The 14438-nt window shown below is 40.2% G+C and overlaps 1 protein-coding gene across 1 annotated transcript in view; it reads left to right on the forward strand.

Moving 5' to 3' along the window:
• The window catches only part of plxna4 (plexin A4), a 206490-nt gene that overhangs the window by 157178 nt on the left and 34874 nt on the right, over positions 1–14438 (forward strand). Inside the window, exons 10-19 of the mRNA XM_061030073.1 lie at positions 660–860; positions 1693–1789; positions 3459–3649; positions 6969–7120; positions 8418–8541; positions 10127–10263; positions 10814–10981; positions 11229–11322; positions 12977–13216; positions 13603–13749. Of these exons, the coding sequence (XP_060886056.1) occupies positions 660–860; positions 1693–1789; positions 3459–3649; positions 6969–7120; positions 8418–8541; positions 10127–10263; positions 10814–10981; positions 11229–11322; positions 12977–13216; positions 13603–13749 (1551 nt within the window). The remainder of the gene's footprint in view (positions 1–659; positions 861–1692; positions 1790–3458; positions 3650–6968; positions 7121–8417; positions 8542–10126; positions 10264–10813; positions 10982–11228; positions 11323–12976; positions 13217–13602; positions 13750–14438) is intronic.

A 14438-nucleotide genomic window follows, 5' to 3' on the forward strand; every position in this document is an offset into this window, starting at 1 on the left:
CACACTAGTTACTTCTGTTGGAGAAGATAATGTATTTGTATGAATCCAGTTATGATTTGACTGCTGATTGATAGGGGAGGGAAAATCAAGTGCAGAAGTAGCTAGTAGTAATTACTTATGTGAAAAAATAGAGTTGGGTTAAAGTATAAATTGAAAGGCTCTGAAATGTACTCACAGTATTACACTGAAAATGAACCCTCTGTATAAATGTTACTCGCCTAAAGAGAGCGAAAAACTTACAAAGTAACTGTTTTTGGTTACTTCCCATTTCTGCTGATTGATTTGCATATCCTACATAGATTTGAAATTCTGTCCTGATGTTTCACAAGCATAAGGCTACAGTAATATGTCTAACTTTTCTTTTTTCTTTTTCTGAATGGTCCTTTGCAAGTGAAGCATATTACATATAAAGGAGCGGATATGAATTTGTGTTGGTACAAATGAAAGACATTTTGTTAACTTTTTAAAATTCATCAGAGAGTTGAGGACTTCACTGTGTGCCTGAACTGCTCTTCTAATGACTCTTCTCAGAGCACTCAGGTGTGAAATAACATTTCACATTCTTCCAGTAATTAATATAATTGCACTTTTAACTTTCAGCTGGTGAAGAGGAATATACTTACACATAATAATTCCTTGTTTTTTTGTCTGTCTTCCAGGGTTGCCCCCAGCTGCTGCCTGCAGACAGGATTCTGGTGCCTGTCAACGTGGTGAAGCCAATCACCCTACGAGCAAAAAACCTCCCCCAGCCCCAGTCTGGTCAGAGGGGCTATGAGTGTCTGCTGACCATCCAGGGGAACGAGCACCGGGTTCCTGCCTTGCGCTTTAACAGCTCCTCAGTGCAGTGTCAAAACACCTCGGTGAGGATGAGTGTGTGTATGTGTGTGTATGTGTTTGGCTTACAAGCTTCTGCAGTATATCACCAGCGACCACCACCCCACCCACACACTAACACAATCTCTATAAAAAACGCCCCATTTCTATAAAGTTTAACTATAAAAGTGGCCGTAATATTTTCTCTCTCTCTCTCTAACACACATACAACCAAGCAAGCATACACACACGGCTTCCACAAGATTTCCACTCTAAGCTAGACAGTGGGCAGATGAGAGGAGAGCCTGACTTTGTCTCTCCTACACAGCCTGCGTTCATGCTCCATTCACTGGCTGAACAGCACACTGACAGCAATGAAAGACTAGCATGAAAAAGGGCTTTATGCTGGTCTTGATGCTAATCGTCTGTTGATACAATAACATCTCATCTTCCTGTCTGTCTTCATCACTCGTGTGTGTGTGTGTGCGCGCTTAGAGATGTCTTTGGGATTTGTGTGTATAATCACAGAACAATCCAAATATTGTACTTTGATTGAGCTGTGAAGGAGGGAAACTGTAATTTAGTGGAAAATTATGATTCAAGCAGCGACCCTCCATGCAGCCAGTCTAAGACAACCAAATGAAAAATAATCTCATTTTTCAAAGCTCTTTAGTGTGTTCAGTGTGTGTATGAGTTGATGTGTGTCTGCGTGCAGTCACTGTGTCTGAATCCACCTGTTGATAAAGCTTTTTGAAGTCAAAGGAGTATTGTAATAGCAGTGCGTTTTGTACTTGGAGATAATAGACACTTTTTAAGTAGCTTCCTCTTACTACTCTATTCATATCTCACTTTTTCCCTCTGCGGTTGCCATGGTGATAGTATTTCTATGATGGGATGGAGATGAGCAGTCTTGCCGTGGAGCTGACCGTCATCTGGAACGGAGATTTCAGCATTGACAACCCCGCCCACAACAAAGGTGAGCATGGACTTGGGCATGAGCAATCGTACACTCAAGCACATACCCACACAGACCTACACACACATTTGTTGTGAATGAAAAAAAAATCCATTCAGCTCTTTTCCGTGTTCTTACAGTGTCATGAAAAACCATGCATAAACACAGTCGACATCGTCTTTAATAAACTCAATAAACTCACATTGAAGCCACTGCCTTCCCATTGTTGCCCTTGGAGCTTGTCTCCATGGCAACAGGCGGGCGGTGTGCTGAGGTGCAGCATCCATCCCCTGATGTTTCCATGTAGAGTGTTTAACTTTAACACATCCTCTTTTACGCTTTCCTCCTGTAGGTCCCTCTCTTCTCCTGCTCCTGTTTTTCTCCATTTGTCTGCATCCCCCTCCTTCACTGTTTCTCTGTCTGTCCAGTCGGTATCGCCGGTCTCTCTGTGTGTCTGTCTCTGTCCACAAATCTCTAAATTCTATCTTCTTGGCTCCTCTGAAATTCAGCATTCATTTAATCTGTTTCTCTTATTTGCTCGTCCCTTTATCTTTTTCAAGGTGTAATGATGATTATATTTATTTAGTTACAACTATACAAACTAATGCATATTTATAACAAATATTAATATAAATTAAACTATTATGTGAACCTAGGTAAGCATAGCTAGATATTTCCGGATGGATATACTGAGAGTGAAAGATATTGCATTCTTTGCATTATAATCATCTCTTCTGTCCAACTCTCCACTTTCTCAGTGTATATATAATATGACAGCTCAGTGTAGATTATTTTTTTAAATTCAGCATTCGACTGCCGAGCTCGATCCAGTTTGGCTACTGGCTATCCACCACTGTGTGTGATCCATGTGGGGAAGGAAAACAGCAGCATGCTGGGGGATGTAGTTCTGTGACAGGAAAACAACTCATTTTAACCAAAGGCAGTGGAGTCAGGCATAGGAGACGTATTGTTAAAATGTTGATGATATGCCAACATGACACCCTGCTGCAAGGCAAAGTTTGTACAGTGTATGTGTGTGTTTGCCATTGTGTACGTGTCTGAGCTGAAATGTACAAAATATATCCTTGAGCATGAGTGTAAATCAAAGAAGCAACAGAAGTTAGAGAGAGAGAGAGAGAGAGAGAGAGAGAGCTGTTTGAGAGAGATGCAGAGGATTTCTCTCCATCCTCCTCCTACCTCTGTTTGCCTGAGGAGGAAGAAGCTCTGAGGGTATCATTTGATGGACAGATCACACATGCAACTAATGGCAATTAAAAAGAAAATGGCTGGCCCGTTTCCATGGAGATTAAATGTTAAACGTGTGGTGGGTAAGCAGAGGTGAGAGGTAGCAAGAAAGGAAACTTAAAGAGAGGGAGGAAGAGGCAGTTTATAGAGAAGATGATGGATGGGGAGATAATGAGACAATGAGTGTCAATTTAAAATGTTCAGTTTGTTGTTCACATATTCTAACAGCAGCTGCCAGACATTAAAAGATTCTGATAAACAACCAAACGTTTGTATTGCTGGGAGTTTTTAATTGTTTGCCCATCATTTGAGAGTTTTGCCGAAATGAATATTCATGAATTTGCTTTCTGTAATAATTCAAGTTTTTTCACTTAAGTTTCCCTCTCTTCCTCTGTTGTAACCTGCTACCCTGCTTCTCTTTTTTTCTTTCGATGCGCCTTTACAGTCCATCTGTACAAGTGTGACGCACAACGCGGAAGCTGCGGTTTGTGTCTGAAGGCCGACCCACTCTTTGGATGTGTTTGGTGCAAAGGAGAGAACCGCTGCACCCTCAAGCAACACTGTCCCCACCCTGAGAACCAGTGGCTGGAGCACAACGGCATCAACAGCAAATGCACCCATCCGCGCATCACACAGGTGGGACAACCATGCATCAGTGTTCCCACATTCCTGATTCGACAAATGAGGAGCAAACATTAATGAAAGTCCCTTTTTACACAAAAGCCACACACATACAGTACCGTGCTCTGATGACGATATACTTCCACTCGTCACTTCTGAGACTGTCTTGGCAGTTGATAATTTCAACATGATTGCAGAGGCTGTGAGTCACCAACAGTTATTTTTACATATGTTTTTACAGATCAGTGAAACATCTCGACTCACCAGAATTGAAAGCGATAGTGATAAACTAGACTTACAAGTCAATTGATTGAAAAAGAAAATTGATAGAGAATATCCTGAAGAAAATTAAGACATATTTCGAGCTAGAATAACATAAATATTTTCCAATTTGCTGCCCCTGGGTGACAACATTCAGCCACTTCCTAGCCAGCATAACTGTTTAAAGTTTAACACAATATGGTAGGATTATGTACATTCCTGTCTAATGGTAATGAATGCTAGAAAACAGAAACTCAGGCAACTGCTCGGGTTAAAACAACATATTATATATATCTATATATATATATATAGATATATATATACACACACACACAGAGAGAAATCAATGAAACAAAGAATTTATTCCTCTCTTGCTTTTCATGTGAACATAATAATAATACAAACAAATGAGTAGTCCATCTATGACTTAATCATCCTCACTCTTGCTAGTTATCAATCATCTCTGCACAGATGCTCTCAAAAGCCCCTTTAACCTGTGTGTACTCCTGAAAATCACAGACCCTGTGTGAGGAAATGGACTTGACCTGTGCAAGACATATAAGAGGGGCAATAGCAGAAATGGATATGGGTCAGCAAGATGAAGGATACAAACATACAAAGGAAAGATGGATAGAGAAGAAGCCCAGATGAAGGGAGAGGAGGATAGATTGGGTTAACATAAAAGCTGGGTGTTGACGGATGGGTAGAGGATCCCAGAATAGAGGGACATGAGGCTGAAGGGGGGGAAGAAGACCCTCCCAATTTCTCCCATGATGGATATGATGGAAGGACCTCTCCGGATCATTTACCTGAGGAAGAGAGTTAGAGCAGATGGTGACTGACTGGGTTTAAGAGGGGAAGCAAAGCGTGGATAAAAAAAGACAGAAGGGGGAATCCCCTTTGGCATCCTGGGGAGTGATAGGTTTGGACAGAAAGAGGGAAAGGGGATAGAGGAATGGAAGGGTAATCTCTTTTCTGCTCCCCGTTCCCCTCACTCTCTGCATCACCCTACACAGACCAGCATACAGATGAGAGGTCGACCTTGGCAGAGATTTACCGAAAGCAGCAGCATAAATCCCATTGTTACTTGTTACCTTGAATGCACCATGACTCTGACATGAAAATTAGATCATCTCCAAAGATCATAACTGATGAGCTATAATGCCATTTTTCCAATGTTTGTTTTCAAAATAAGGAGATAGTCAGATAGAGGAAGATAGACACAAGAGAGAAGAATCTCAAACTTTTGGAAACATTGAACTTAAGTACCAGATCTGAATAACCTCAATGATGTGTTTATTTTGATCCAGACAAATCAACTTTTTATGTACAGTAATCTATTTGATTATATTTGTAGTATAGATCAGTAAGATGCACTCAATCCTGTCTCCACTCTGATGTTTGTCTTCACCCCGAGCTATGGATTTATTCCTGGAGATGGGCCCTGTATTTCTCCTCACAACCCGAGGCTGCAGCAGGGACATATTGCAGCCTTCTCACGTCCCCCATAAAAACTGTCAGTGGGTGAGGAGTGAGGACTTTTCCAAGACGACCGGGGCCCTAATGCATTCTAATACGCTTCATTATAATGACATCTCACATCAACAATATGAGAGGAAGAGACTCTCATAGCAAGATGGAAGGAGAAATGGAGAGAGCGAGGGAAAAGTGATTAAGCATTTGCCTCTACCCAACCGTCAATTATCTTGTCAAAGTCACAAATCTAATCAACGCCTCATTTCATCTCTCTCCCTCTTTTATTTTTTAGCTTCTTCCACTTCCTTTACAATTTATCTTGTGGTCTTTTAATCCTCTATATTGGCCAATAAATGGAGAGCCACTATACATTGTGTGCAACCTTTTTAATTGCATGTGTTGTAGCCCCTTTCCAAGAAGGCTCTGTTTCCATTAAGATATCAGCAGAGAGCCTTATTAATCACAGACATTGAACCATGCAATCACGATATCTCCCACATGCGAACCACAGGCCATGTGTTGTGCATGACCTGGCGTGAGCTTAAACTTTTCCTTCAACTGGTTAGTTACTTCCAAGCCCAGCTAGTTCAATTGTGTTTTTTATCTTGAAATAAATAATCATATTACCCTGCTGTGATGCACATGTTCTTGTCACATAAGGATTTTTACAGCACATTAAGAAAGATCTTCCAGCCATGAGATAAATCCACAGAAACACACTCATACTCAACCTGTGTGGACCCTCCAGGGGGTCACAGAGCTTACTATAAACTGAGGTTAGGAACAATAAGAGTCTCAGCCTCAATGAAAATCCTAGGGATCACTATTTTTCAACAAGATGGTGACACAGCACCATTAAAGCCTGGACGCTGACTACAGCATGCAGCATGTAGGACTCTGTTTGGCAAAGACAGACTAATCTGTGTCTGTCTCTACAATCAATCTATTTTTCCCAGGCTGATGATGTGTACACACACGCGCACACACACACACACACACACACACTGGACAAAAAGTAATTGTGTGAGTAAAGTGCTGATGGATGTAGGAACTGCCTCATCAACAATGAGAGATGCTGCGGATAAATCAAAGGACACTGTGATTACTGCAAAGATGTCACCCAGTGCCGAGTTCTACATTAATCTTATATAATGTATTGTAGCGGTCCTCAGTGAATACAGGATTGAGAAATGACTTCTCTTGACCCCAAATCATGACCCCTTAGCTCTCACTGGTAGCTGTCAATGTTGTTTTGTGGTTGATCTCTTTTATGCAGCTGTCTCTACCATTCTTCCATTACTCAGAAAAGTTGTGATTTTTCTCAGAGTTACAAAATATAAACCAAATAGCCAATCAGACATTCGTAAACAATAATTACGACTTGTTCTCCGTTCAGAAGAACTGTCAAAATGAAAATGATTTATAACATGAACATGTATTCATCTTCCCATATTGTTTGCGTGCTTATTTAGGATCATTTTTGACAGCAATGGATCTCTTTTCATCTCTTTTTCTGCTCAGTTATATCTTTAATTTTAAGCCATATACAGTACTTTCAAATTTTTTAAACATTTCTTCTTCTTTTGTATTTCAACAGATCACCCCCCTTAGGGGTCCCAGGGAGGGGGGCACACTTGTCACTATCCGTGGTGAGAATCTGGGACTGGAGTTCAGAGAGATTCAGGGTAACGTGAAGGTGGCTGAAGTGGACTGCACCCCCATACGTGAGGGCTACATCCCTGCTGAACAGTAAGTCACATTTGACTTTGAACATTAACATCGCTGGGTAATACATAGACCGTCCTCACCTTGATTTACATTTCTATTTCTATTCCTGTAGAGTCTCATTTGAGGCAGCACCTAGTTGAGAGCAGCTTTTGATTGCACATATCCTCATAATGACAGGTTGTAATGATCTCTGCTCTACTGTAATTCACCTTTTTGTCCACAAAAAGGGACATAATAGCTACAAATATAGCCTTTTTCCAGCTGAACTGCAAAAAACAGGAGGGATTCTAACTATATTTTTCAGCATAATATTTCAACTCTCTCTCCTCTTCACATATTCTCACCGAAAGCCTTTTGACCACAATTGAACCCTTCATGCCCTACAGCGAGCAAGGAACTTCAGTCACACACAGATACTACACTATGTTACCTACATGACAGGGCCATAAAAAGTCAGCATAACCAACTGATCATGAGTCAGAGTTCTTACCTCAGGGTGTGTGTGTGTGCCTGAATATTTAACGCAGCAAGAGAAAAGATGGGTAAGAGAGAGGCTATGACACGAAAAGGAAACTAATGCTAAATTGGCAAGTCAGAGTTTGATAGAATTCCAGTCACAGCCGTGCAAAAACCTACAATAAACTTTAATGTGTTATGCTGTGGACAGCAGAGAAGAACTCAGGTCTTCATTTTTCATAGAAGCACACACACACACACATACACACAAGCACACACACACAGGCACACACAAGCACACACACAAGCACACACACAAGCACACACACACAGGCGCACACACACTCCTTTAATCACTTTAGAAAGTTCAGAAGGTTACATTCAGTTGACATTTGAGTTTAATCCAAAGCTTTGGTCCCTTACAGGTGCCGTCTATCAAATTATTTTAAACTAGTTTAAAGTTGCCTTATCAACAGACCCAGTGCTTCTTCTGCTAAGAAAGTAAGCTGTGTGCCAGCACTTTCTAAGCAAATGCTGACCCAGCAGAGGAGGTAGCTGTATTTGAGGTCATATGTAAAAGGATAGAGACTTTTTCCTTTTTCTCTCACAAGTTGGCAGTGTGTAGGAGTTAATGGCGCTGCCAAGTAATACATTATTTTATAGAGGTTTAGATAGATTTAGGTCCTTTTTTTAAAAACATAATCTGCTCTCTATATGCTGGTGAGGCAAACTACAGTAGGGTTTTCTAAAAGTTTCATGTACAGATTTTGCGTGTTTTGTAAACATTTATGTGTGTCTGATAATTTATTTTAAATTTGTGTTATCTTAAATAGTCTACAATGATGCATTCGTGTGTTTCCAGGATTGTGTGTGAGATGGGTAAAGCTGAGAAGAGCCAGTACACCGGGAATGTGCAGGTGTGTGTCGGGGTTGGAGACTGCAGGCCAGAATTTATGGCCAAATCCACCAAGTACTACTACTTTGTGGTGAGTTTGTACTTTCAATATTTGATTGATTAAGTTTTATGAACAATCAAAGATTAAACTTAAAGGTCAAATGAAACTGCAAGCAAAGGCTTATTTATTTCTTCAAAGCATGCCAGGGCCAAGGAAGTGTACCGGGCTTGAACACGGATCAGAGCATCACACTAGTCAAACGAACTGTACTTTAGCGGTGAAGTGTCCCTGGGCACAGTAAGGATTGCCTAGTGTGACTGTGCCCTTAGAGAAGATATACAAATATTGTGACCACCCACAACTGCAAATTAGCTCATACGTCCTGTGCAGAATGGGGGAGTGACACAAACATTAAAAAAAGTATTTCCTTATATTTGTGTATGTAGAAGAACTTTCCGTTGACACAAAGCCTGTTACTTACTCTTACTTAATGGAGAGTCAATCTGTCTATATTACGGTTAAGAAAGACTACATGTCAATAGGATGGATTCATTAGATACTGTAATTTACCTTTATGAGCAGGAAGGCACGCTTGCGGCAAACGTCACCCTCTGCATGTTAGCACCTTGCTGGTTGTTGCTCTGTTTTCTCACCTGCTGCTTAATACTCGATGTTCATGTTGGTCCCATGTGTATTTGGCTGTGATCCGACATGGTGCTGTTCTCATCGAGGGTCTTCCTTTAAACATGTTTCCTCTCATGTGTGTATCTGCAGTGAGAGATGCCAGTCACTAAAGGGCTCAATGAGGGAAAAAAAACCTTATGGTTATAAAATCATAAAAACACACACGCAACACTCTGCAAGTAATTAATCCGCATTGCTCACACTCGCATGCTCGAAAATAAATTGTCAGTTATTGGCTTTATGTACCGGTACTTGTTTTATGCAGGGATATCATTTTTATTGCCACATATCAATGGGCGCTGGCAGAGGTTTATTTCTCAATGGGGTCTCTGTAAAGGATTATATGATGTCAGGTCTGGATGTCACATCACACAGCAGGCTGAAGACAAGATTATAAGAAGGCTAAATGAACCAGAGGAGGATTTATTTTAGGTACAGCTTTCAGTGGACTACATCTGCTGCAGCTGTGCCACTTTAATGTTAAAGCTTTCTAACCACAGTATAGAGAGCGGGGTTGGTTGAAAGAGGTATCAATTAGCAGGTTTTTTTGATAACTGATCAGTAGTGTAGACAAATGCGATTTAGTTTACAAAATTATATTTTTAAGTAAAACATTGTTAAAATAATGTGACTAGACCCTTATTATGTAGATGTTGATATAAATATCAAATATTTCAGTGGAATAACAGCATTGTTATCTGATATTTTTTCCTACATTGGCAATTAAAACACACGTTTTCGTATGGAAATAGAAGACAGAACTTCTTAGCTGCTTACTGAGGATTTCTCTCATTTATTTGTTTAAAAACACTTTGAACTCTGCATTACTGTATCACCTTAACTAATGTACTTATTGACCCGGTGCATTTTAGTCATTGTATTGTCTCTGGAGGAGTTTTTCTCTCATGCATTATCTATGTTTCTACCATGATTCACCTTGATCCCATCCCTTGATTTACTGTTGACCTTTTAACCTCTGCTCTTTATCCAGATCCCACGTATTATTAATCTCAAGCCAAGCAGAGGGCCCGTCTCCGGGGGAACTATAGTCAACATCACCGGTAGCCACCTCGACGCTGGGAGCAACGTGTCAATCATGTTTAAGGACCAGCCATGTACTTATCTGAGGTTAGTGGAGAACCAGCCAGTCAATTAAAAAAAAAAGCTAGTCGAGCTTCTTTTTTTAACCCCTCTGACTCTTTTCAGATACATTTATCCAACATAAACAGAGACAATGGTTAAGAATCCATGGAGTAAAAATGGTGCTGATCAAGGCATGGCATATAGTTTATTAAAATATGACATTTAATTATGAGCCTTTATTTTGCATTGTGAATTTTCTGCTTGGTGAATGTAATTATCTTTAATTAACGGAAATTACATTTTTATAGTCAAAATTATAGGGAAAAACATAACATTATTGTAATGCACCACTTTACACTGATCGATGCACACCTCCAAGTTTAGTCAATAAACGATCTCTCCATGTCTGTCCATGTCTACCAGTCATCTATCTTAGATCTATTAATCTGTACCAACAGTGATTAACAGCTAGGTTTATTACTACTGATTGTCTTCAAAAATGTATTCAATTGTTGAAGAGAAATCTGTAACATTGAACTGAACTGTCTATGCCTAACTATTACAACTATTGTTCATAATCCTTTCACCACTTTAGGAGGGGCGGACAGTGGCTCACATGCAGAACTCATGCTTCCCTGAATGGCTATGGAAACGTGTCCGTGTCTGTGAGCTTAGACAGGGCTCATCTCCAGAAAGATCTGCGCTTTGAGTACGTGGAGGATCCCACCATCGTTAAGATAGAGCCTGAATGGAGCATCTACAGGTATGGTACCAGGGCAGATTTCATCCAGTTTTCTTGATAACCAAAGTTTGCATTTTTCTCCCTGGTAATGAACACCAATCAATGATTTGAATGCTGTGGATACGTAATAGATAAATAAACACTACAATACTCAGAACAAAAGTAAAGTTTTAAAACATGTTAAACCAGATTATATCAAATCCAGAGCATCATTTTTGCACCAACAACTGTATAAGTCTTTTAACCTTGTTTTTTGTCTCTCCCACAGTGGACACACTCCAGTGACAGTGACGGGAACTAACCTGGACATCATTCAGACCCCACTCATCAGAGCCAAGTACAACAGCTTTGAGACACTCAATGTAAGTGATTGAGAACACAAACAATATGGAGTGATTAAGGACCTTTCTCAACATTAAATCCAGTGTGAAATACCTGTAGAGATGAGTCATTTGTATGGATATACAGACTGTTTTTTGATGTGATGTTTTGTTGCTTTAAATACTGTTTAAGTATATTCTTGTTCTGCTGCAGAAGTCAAAAATGAAATTAATTTACTTCTTTCCAGAGCATGACTAAATACCTCGGTGCCACTCTTGGGTAAATGGGTCAAAGAAAGAACTCAGAACACTATGTAGGCTGCGTGAAAATCAACAGGTTGCAATTGAAGTGAAAGAGAATGATGTAATTCCTCTCCACACCCTTGTAACAATGGTGGAAGTTTTGACATCAACCTTAAAACTTTAAACCACACAGACTGGCTCTTATCAAATTCTTTTACCCTCTATTCACCCTTTTTCCCAGGGGAGGATAGATAAAGCCACACAAGGGTCTCTGTGATCTGATTGTGAGAAGAGGGAGTAACAAAAGGCAGTAATGCTATCTTCATGGTCCATTTGAGCACGATCTCGCAGTACGCTTCACATCTGTTTTTACACACAAGCTTTGTGACTCAAGCTACTGTACAGGCAGCTTCTACTTTGAATAAATATAAGATAAATGTCTGCCCTAGTTCGCCCCCATATCCATCTTTGTCAGTTTCATAGAGCTCACTTTGCACTAAACCAGACAGAAACAAAAATAAACCCCCAATACATTTTAAAGCTACATCCGTGCAGAGACAAGTGGGATTTTTTTTTGCTGCTACCTTTCTGCAGCAGTGCACCTTACATGTCAACTGTGTCCCAAAGACCTTGCAGGATTTGTCAAGTTTGATGTTCAAGGAGCCAATTAGAGTGACAGGCGGTGGTTTGAGTGGCTGCAAGACAGAGGTTACTGTGGAAATGTGAAATGTCTGTGAATGAAACATGAATGTCTGTGAATGAGACCTATGCTGGTGGTGTTATTTGTCAATGCCCTGACAGACTAAGAGAAATGGAGATGTAAGAGGGATATTGAAGGGCGTGTGGCATGACAGTGACAGATAGGATAAGCTGTACGTGTTTATAAAACGTGCTCATAAGAGATAAGAATAAAGAAGGAAGAATTTATATCACATACCATGTCAAATAAATGACCAGAAAAAAGGCAGAGCACAGAACTAAGAAACAAGATGTGAGAGACCCTGAGAGTTACTGAGCAGTTAAGAGGTATGGAGAAAGATGAGTGACAGCATAAGAATGTGCTATAGAGAAGAAAAGATCACAGAGATGAATAACAGGTCAGAGAATCAGGAAGTGATGAGATGGTGGGGGTCTTTTTGGAGGGTAATGAAGGAAGGGTAGGACCTAGTTATCACTCCTGGATCTTCACACATCAAAGCCTGATTGTGGTGAGACCGCACACGCTCTCTAACTACACCTCATTTGGTGGCTTTCTTTGAGAAAAATACTCCAAAAGCTTCTTCTGTGGACTTTTTGATATGGCACAGTTTCAAGGTTGAATTGAGTCTCTAATGGGCTCAGTGCAATATAAACCTCAAGCTTAAAAGATTCACACTTACTGTTGATGGCATTATTTAAGGTAAGATATGTTCATCCATAAATATAACTCCTGTCTATCTCTGTTGTCTGTCAGCTGTGTCAGGTGCTCAGCCCTACGACGATGCTGTGCCAGGCCCCGGAGCTGTCCATCAGCCTGGCAAGACACCAAGAAGTGCCTGAAAGACCCGATGAGTTTGGCTTTAAACTGGACGACGTTCAGGCTCTGATGGCGCTCAACAACACAAACTTTATCTACTACCCTAATCCTGAGTTCGAACCACTTAGTGTGTCTGGTGTGCTGGAACTGAAACCTGGCTCGCCCATTATACTGAAGGTAAGAGAAGAGATGGTGTGTATTTAGTGATCGAAAAGCATTTACTTTCTTTTTGTCTACCGTGATTAGGATTTCTAACACATTTCTCATTTTTGATCATTGCCTGCTGATTCTCACATTTATAATTCTTGCTAAATAATCTGAATAACAAATGAATCATTCAAATATATTACTGTTACACAGCAGTTTGATGTTTTGTTATATGGGATTTTGGTTACATGTTATACACCCTTTATAATATTGTTGTTTTGATTTGATTGATTTATATCTATTAAGCCCTTATTTACCAACAGGCTACACTCATGAGATATTACAATGTTTTTTTACCCCTAACTATTACCTATGCCAATAAAAAACTTTAACCATACATGGATTTTATCCTGCAGGGGCGGAACTTCCTTCCACCAACCAATAGTGGAAATGGAAAGCTGAACTACTCAGTTCTGATTGGCGAGAAGCCCTGCATGTTAACCGTGTCAGAAACCCAGCTGCTCTGTGAGTCACCCAACCTGACAGGTCGACACAAGGTCCTGGTGAGTGACACAAAGACAAGAGAGCGAGACAAACACACAGATACACATGAAGTTAGTGGAAAGTGGAAAGACAAGGCATCCAGACTGTGGTGGAGACTCAGACAGACATACAAATCGATCGACAGCTTGACAGACGGATCGACATTCCTCTTGTTGCTTTCTATCCAAATTCTTGTTCTACTTTGAGACGGGCTACAGCTCTAATCCAATCAGCTGTGTGGTTCCTGTTACTGCCCACAAGCACAAAAAGGACAAACAAATAAGCCTTCAATAAGAGAGATTAGGGCCCCTGCAAACTCAATAAAGATTCCATTTGTGGTTATAAACGGGACCACTTTGAAAAGAAGGCTTCCTGATGTTACCACCTGAACCCAGCAGCACAGACAGAGATGGATGCATTAATGTAACACAGTTAGTATGGACACAAATAAACACAAGTGTGTACACATTTCAAATGCAAATCAATATGTCTGTCTGAGCGTTGACTGGGATTTTGAAGACAGAGAGATGCTTTATACAACTAATTGTGTTTCTGAATGTCATTGTTTATTTTTTGTCATGATTCAGATATAAAAGTGATTTATCATGTCTTAAAGGCCAACATACTTGTTTGTGATTTTGATTGCCATTTATTTCTTATTTCTAAGGATGTAATTGTTAAACACTTCCATCTGTAGTGCTATTGAAGT

This window comes from Labrus mixtus, chromosome 22 (genome assembly GCF_963584025.1).
Source record: "Labrus mixtus chromosome 22, fLabMix1.1, whole genome shotgun sequence".
NCBI lineage: Eukaryota > Metazoa > Chordata > Actinopteri > Labriformes > Labridae > Labrus > Labrus mixtus.